This window comes from Arachis ipaensis, chromosome B3, assembly GCF_059453495.1.
Source record: "Arachis ipaensis isolate K30076 ecotype BB chromosome B3, ASM5945349v1, whole genome shotgun sequence".
Classification (NCBI taxonomy): domain Eukaryota; kingdom Viridiplantae; phylum Streptophyta; class Magnoliopsida; order Fabales; family Fabaceae; genus Arachis; species Arachis ipaensis.
In genome coordinates this window covers 2,026,808-2,034,733 of record NC_142438.1, presented here as the reverse complement: position 1 = coordinate 2,034,733, position 7,926 = coordinate 2,026,808, and the positions used below count along the sequence as shown (strand labels likewise).

At 28.3% G+C, this 7,926-nt stretch overlaps 1 protein-coding gene across 1 annotated transcript; it reads left to right on the top strand.

Annotated features, from left to right (window-relative positions):
- The first annotated feature begins 4,971 nt into the window (after positions 1 to 4,971).
- On the top strand, positions 4,972 to 7,858 carry AZG2 (Xanthine/uracil permease family protein). Its single transcript, XM_016332123.3, has 2 exons — positions 4,972 to 6,475; positions 7,278 to 7,858. Exons 1-2 carry the CDS (start codon positions 5,239 to 5,241, stop codon positions 7,682 to 7,684), a joined length of 1,644 nt encoding a protein of 547 aa, XP_016187609.1. The 5' UTR covers positions 4,972 to 5,238; the 3' UTR covers positions 7,685 to 7,858.
- Positions 7,859 to 7,926: the final 68 nt, after the last annotated feature.

Below are 7,926 nucleotides of genomic sequence, written 5' to 3'. Positions count from 1 at the left end.
CACTATTAAAATATGGATTTAAAAAATTAAAAGAATAAATAAAAAAGAAAAGAAACAGAGGGATCTTAAAATACATAATTAAGAATGGCATCTAGCCTGTAACAATTATGGGAAAATGAAAAAGAAGGTATTGTCTTATATATGATTCTGTAAATCTTTTTATTGGTAAAATAAATCAATTTATTTATTTTTTTTAAGCTAATTTTTTAAAATGACGCCTGAATGAACAAATGTTCTTAAATACCAATTTTATTAGTTTATTCCTTCCCACTTAGTAGGGTAACCAACTAAAGAACATGATTAATATACATGATTTTTGCATAAGTACAAAACAAGATGGAATATTATAAACTATTATCTCAGCAAGAAATTTGGAAATTCTAATTTGTAAGTGAAAATTGTGGGATTATGTAACCATATGAGTCACAAAATTTAAATAGCTTGGGTCCATTGAGAAATAGAGATGTGAATTATAACATTCAAATTGGGTGATTAAAATGGAAGAGTGCCTCGATACCATTAAAACTATAGGGTATAGTTATAAGACCATGTTCTATTAATTTTCAAAAGAAAAAAGAAAAGAAAAGAAAAGAAAGATCACGTTCTATTAGACAACATATTGCACTATTAAAGTAAGTAGCAATCTTTTTGGGGGCTAAATAACAAATAAGTTAAAATGTTGCAAAATAAATGAGTGGTCAATTAATCACCCAATTTGAACCCCATTAAATAAGTCAACATTTTTTATTTATTGACTCCATTTTAAATTAATTGTCAAATATTTGTCATTTTATATTTTTTTTTGATAAATAAAAAAATTAATGTATCTAAATATTATCATATCTATAACATATTGACTTTCTAATGTATAAAAAAATTATAACATTAATCAAGTAGAACTGAGGGTGAATAAGAAATGATTCAATAAGATATCTTATACAATGAATCGTAAGCATTTTTTTAAAAACAACCATAGTCAAAATCTACTTCTAGTTAGTCAAACAATGTTTGATTATGTTGGTGTTGGACTGTTGGTGGTGGTGGTGGTTGTATATGGTACCTTTAATCCTTCAAGAACACGTTTCTAATTTCTATTTTTGGTTTCATGCATTAACATCTTCCTTAACCACTTTAATTTAATTAATTTGTGCTTCTAAACACACATCATACGCGATTGCTTTCAAAAGCAAATACCTCTTTACCTGGTTCCTCAGATTTTTCCTATATTTTATATATATGTTCACTTTTTTTTTTGGAGAAATAAAAAAGAAAATGTAATAAAGAAAAGAAAATAGAAAAGTAAGTGAAAGAAAAATGTAATGAAAATAATGAAGTTGAATAATGTAGTGCCAGTAACATTTATTTAAATTTATGATTGCATGTTAATCATGCAAACTTCTTAATTAACTCACTTCTAGTTCTAGTATTATCCTCTAATTTAATTACATCAATCTTATTCATCAATGCACATTATTTCTCCTTATTTGGGCACGTTTAATTATGTGTTGTTTCAGGTTTTTTAATATTTTTTTGCCTTTTTTATATATTTAGATAAATAAATAAATGGATTCAAACATTATAGTAACTACTTTTCAAAGTACCATCAAAAGTTTGAAATCGAATATATAATTTAAAATAAATAAATTATTAAAGAATAAAGGTGCTAATGTTATATATATGCACACAAGATAAGGCTCCTAAGATTCCCAAGTTTGGATTGCAAAAATAGTATTTGATCTTTCGAAGATTTTGAATTTGGATTTTTCAAGCTACTCACTTGTCTTGCTTGTTCATAATTCAAAACAAATCTATTAAAGAATGAAGCACGAGTATTTTATTTCCATTTTCTTTTATCTAGTGGGACTAGATTATTAAATTATGTAACATTTTATACCAAACATTTGACTAAATTTGGACTTGAGACGACCATGTACTTCACCTATTTGTCTTTAATAAAGATTCATACCGAGTCGTTAGCAAAAGACTAAAAAAAAAAAAAGAAAAAAAAGTGTTTTTATTACGAAAAAAGACAAATAGGTCTCAAATTTTCTAATTTAAAGACATATAAATTCTTGACTAATTAAAAATAAAAAAATATTTTTCATTTTCTAAAACGTAGTACATTTAAGTTTTTCTGTCCAAAATATATAAGGATAAATAAGTCTTTCGGAGAGACTTAGATATCTCGCATTTTAAAAAATGAGGGACTTTTTGTATTTTCAATTAGTTGATGACTTGTTTATTTTTGAGATAAAAAGTCAGGGACTTATTTATCGTTCTCTTTTATTTATTTGTCGTTTTTCAATTTTTATACAATGATAATATATTAATAACATTTAAGGTAAGGTAAAAAGAATTCTTTTTGACTTAATTATAGAAAAATGTTAATGACCAATATACTTTTTATTTTTGTCTTACATTTAAACTAACATCAATCAATTTTTTTTTACACTAAAAGTATTGGTTCCTAAAAGTCTCCTTACAACATAAATACGTACAAATTAAAACAAAGCTTAGCATTCGACAAATGGTTAAATGATTTAAATCTCTTACAACTTACCAACATACCTTTAAAGACTAAAGTAATTAATACTTAGATATTAAAATAGAATTATGTGAACCCTTTTTCTTTCTTCTTTTTATGAGAGAATAATCTAAATTAACGATAAATCCACACGTGACACAACCTAGTTGGACAAATCCACGTTTTAAGGATCTTGTGTAGTTTAGTTGAATTAAATCACTTACAGATAAAATGCCTCTTGCCTAACTCATGGTGTAACATATAAACATTTACACGTTACTGCCAAAAATAAGAAACCAACAAAGTAAATAAAAAGATTGAAACTCTAAAGAAAATACTCCCAAAAAATAAAAAAAGGTGGTATAGATTCATTGATTTGAAGCGTAGAAAGGAATAGAACTCAACCATGTAGGGTCAAAAAAGAAAGATATACGTATGGTTAGGTGATTATGCATAAAGAATCATGATAAGGACATGGACCACCAAGGAATTTAAATATGGAGAAAGTGAGAAACTAATACCAACACATAGCATAAATAAATTATTTAATTTCTCATATTTTCTTCGCTAATAAAAATGCAAAAGCAAGCACTAGTTGATAATATACTAAGAAAAAAAAGTTTTGGCATGCAATAATGTATGTGCATATTTTAAACTGAAAAAAGATCGTGTAAATAACCAGACAGGTAAGCAATGCATCATATATAGAACATTAAATAAAAATATATATTCAGTTTTTTTAAGGATAAGAAAGTCTTTCAATTAGGAAAAGTATACCATCATATTATCTGCCAACTTATTATCAATAATAATTAATTATTATATTTTAACACATGTATAAAGAGACATATCTAGAAAACATATTTATAAAAACACTTCTATTAAACATAAATATAAAAAAGATATTTTTATTAGCCACATTGTAAAGACACTTCCATTAAACACAGTTATAAATAAAAATTGACAGAAATTGATAAAAATACTGTTGGTAACGTAGTGAAATTGTTCGATTATTAAAAACGATCACGCGAAATTCACATACATTGACTAGTTATATTACAATTTATCAGATAAAAAATATTATTCATAATAATAATAATGGGTAATACTAGGAAGACAAAAAAAAACAGCTAAAACTTACCTTATTTAGCATTTATTAATCAACAATTAATGAATGCTAAATAAGATAAATTATGGCTGTTTTTGACTAATTTTGTTTGACCAAACATTTCTGAATAATAATATAGTAAAGCATTTAATACAAATGATGAGTAAAGGTACGTTCGAGGTAAAAATTAATTAATAATAATCTTTAATAAATTTATGTGTTATAATATAAAAAATTATTTATTTCTTTCGCAATTTAAGAATTCTTTAATTACACGATCTTATATTGATTCTATTTCAAATTTATGAAGGCTATAACTATAAATAATTTAAATATTTAATGGCTTTCATTAATGATCCGTTGACGATATATATGTGCTTTACAAAATATCTACTTAATATAATGAATATCTATATTTTTATTTTTTTTCATACGAAAATATTTTAAGTTAATAATTAGAAAAAATACAAATGATTGTTTTTATATTAATATAATAATTTAGTCAAATATATTAAATTATTTAATTATTTATTTTATGAAAAAATAATTATAAGTGAGTCTTTGTCTAAAAACTATGATATACGGACACTAACATGGATACGACATGATACGGAATACGTAGTCATACGAATTTTAAAATCTTATAAGACACGGAGATACTGTATATATATAAAATATAAAATATTTTTTAGATAAATTACAATGATTTTGATATTTTATTAGTATTAAAATATAAAATAATTTTTTTAATATTTTAATATCTTTTTTAAACTATATAAAAATATTTAAAATATTTTTTATTTTAATAAATAATAATATATATTATTTTTAAATTCATTTTAAAAATAATATTAAAAATATAAAGTTAGACAGACTGACACGTGATGATATTTAGGTGTGTCTAAGTATGTTTGAAAAAAAATTATTTTTTATTTTTTATTAAGAAAGATGAATATCAATAAATATGTTATTCAAAATATCTGACATGCAAACACAGGAACTTTAATAAGGAAAATGAATCCTCTCCAGTGAAAAAAAATTGGATAGTATGTAATATTTAATTATGTTATTCATTTATTATTCTCTCTCTTTTATTTAATTTTTGTCCCACTTATAGAATTAAAGGTGAAAGATCACACTAAATTTTATCTAAATGTTAAAAAAACTGAAGAAGATCCATTTTGCTCTAGTAAGTGTTCGTGCCTGCTAAAAATTAATGCTAATTTATTGAATTGAACACGTCATTTTTTATTATAGTTCATACGATGAATGTTTCCCACTTTCAAAAAAGTCCACTATCCTTCATTAATTGTCCATGGTTCATAACTTGATATAGCATAGGCAACCCCCCACCTATGCTATATTAATTCCACACGTTACAATCGGTATATTCACTCTCTTCTGCATGATTTCAGCTTTCTCATCACACCCACCAAATAACAAAAGAAATCTCCTATTCATGATTCTTTCTCCCTCTTCCTTTTCTATATACACTACTCATCATACTCTTTGACACCCCATTACTCCTTTTCCATATATAAATAACTCATTATCAACTTAGAGAGAGCACCATAAACAACTTAGAAAGAGAAGAAGAGAGAGATTGATGGGTAGTGGAACAAGAATGGAAGAAGGTGGTGGTGGTGGTGATGGGTTTGTTTCAAAGTTTACAAGCTCATTCATCAAAATGGAGAAAGCCCTAAATAGGGCATTCTCAAAGTGTTTTCTTGGCAAGTACTTCAAGTTAGAAGCAAGAAAAACATGCTTCACAAGAGAGTTTCGTGCAGCCATGGCAACTTTTCTTACCATGGCTTACATCATCACTGTTAATGCTACCATCATCGCAGTCTCCGGTGGCACTTGTTCGACTGCAGACTGCACTCCACCTAAGAGTGCAGACTGCGTCGTCAAACCTAACGCAGGCTACGAAACTTGTCTTGCAAAGACAAAAAGTGATCTTGTGGTGGCCACCGTTGTTTCAGCAATGATTTCAACGGTGGCCATGGGATTACTGGCAAATTTGCCATTTGGTTTGGCCCCGGGCATGGGGCCAAATGCTTATTTGGCATTTAATTTGGTTGGTTACCATGGAAATGGTGGGCCCCTCTCATACCAAACTGCACTTGCTGTGGTCTGTATTGAAGGTGTTCTCTTTCTTCTTGTTTCTGCTCTTGGTTTGAGGGGTAAGCTTGCAAAACTTATCCCTCATTCTATTAGGCTTGCTTGTGCTGCTGGTATTGGGCTTTTCATTGCATTTGTGGGCCTTCAATCAAACCAGGGGCTTGGGCTTATTGGACCTGATCCTTCAAATTTGGTTACAATCACTGCTTGTAAGATTGTTGACCCAGTAACTGGGGCCTGCCTTGGTGGTAGAATGCAAAGCCCAAAATTCTGGCTTGGGCTTTTGGGCCTACTCATAACAAGCTATGGGCTCATGAAGAATGTGAAAGGAAGCATGATTTATGGTATTCTCTTTGTAACATTTGTGTCTTGGTTTAGGCACACAGGAGTTACTTATTTCCCTGATACACCACTTGGTGATGCAAACTATAACTATTTCAAGAAAGTTGTTGACTTTCATAAGATAGAGTCAACGGCTGGTGTTCTTAGTTTTAGTGACTTCAATAGGAGTGAGGTTTGGGTTGCATTGGCCACATTGTTCTATGTTGATGTGCTTGCAATCACTGGAACAGTTTATACAATGGCTGAGATTGGTGAGTTTGTGGATGAAAAAGGTAACTTTGAAGGTGAATACATGGCTTACATTGTTGATGCTGCTGGAACCATTGTAGGGTCCACATTGGGTGTTACAACCACAGCAACATTTGTGGAATCATCAGCAGGTATGCATAAAATTTTGAATGAGTTGTGAAAATTTGGATTTAGTGAATATATCTTTTGTCCCCTAATAATTATTACTTTGGTATAATTAGTATATTTGATAAAATGTATAAATAGTTATTAGTTATTTCTGTAGACATTAGTAGTAGCAAGAATCAAAGACCCAAATTTTATGTTTCCATCAGAAAACAAATGAATAAATTAATTATTTTTTATTGTCAGTATAGTTAACTAAAAGATAGTTACTAAATAATCAATAATATCATCATCAAACTAATTTTTGTATTAACACATAAGACTATGGACTTGTTTGGGTGAGTTTCTAAAAAAAGATCTTTTTTTAGTTATCTTTTTTTAAAAGATCTTATGCAAAAGTAAAAGTAATTTTATGTTTGGGTATTTCATGCAAAAAGATCTTTTTATTTATCAATTATGTTTGGATATAACAATATAAAAGTACTTTTTTGTTTATTTATTACATGAAAAACATCTTTTTTCATCTTTTTTTAAGGAAAAAAGATCTTTTAAAAAAAGATATAAATTACAGCTTCTAAAAAAAGATATTTTTTCTGATTTTTCTAGTACTTTTACTTTTACTACTCGAAATTTGCCAAACACGCTAAAAAATAAAAAAAAATATTTTTTCATTGAAAAAAGATCTTTTTTTTATCAAAATAATGGCGCCCAAACAATCACTATATATAGAATAAAAATTTCTTACACTTAAGTCAAAATATAGCTCCAACTTACCTTATTATTTTTTAACTTAATCCTTGAGTTTTCCTAACTGCTTTACTCCAACAGGTTTGAGGGAAGGTGGCAGAACAGGACTAACTGCTGTGTTCATTGGGATGTTCTTCTTCTTCTCATTGTTCTTCACTCCATTATTCTCAAGTGTTCCTCCATGGGCCATAGGATCCTCATTGGTGCTTGTTGGAGTGATGATGATGAAGGTGGTGAAGGACATAGATTGGAACAACATGAAGGAGGCAGTGCCTGCTTTTGCTACAATGCTGCTAATGCCACTAACATACTCCATAGCAAATGGGATCATTGCTGGGATTGGTCTTCATATTGCTCTTAACTTTTTTGACTATGCTTCAAGCACCATAAAGTGGTTTAGGAACATGAGAAGAATGGTGGTCAAGGAACAAAATCAAGTGTCTGCTACTACCACAGCAGCTGTTGACTCAACAGTGGAAATTATTTGACATGTTTTGTTGGGGGTATACTTGTAATTTTAAGTTGTCAGCTTTATGTCTTCATTATTAGTTATAGTACAAGTTTTTTGGTTTTTTTCTTTTAGACTCCTTGTTTATAGATTTTAGCTGCTTATATAGAAAAATAACTAGTTAAGAAAACTTAAGCATCACTAGAATGTGTTACACTTTTAGTCTCAAAGTTTTGATAATAGTAGTAACAATTGTATGCGGATTTTTTTTAATAACTCGCT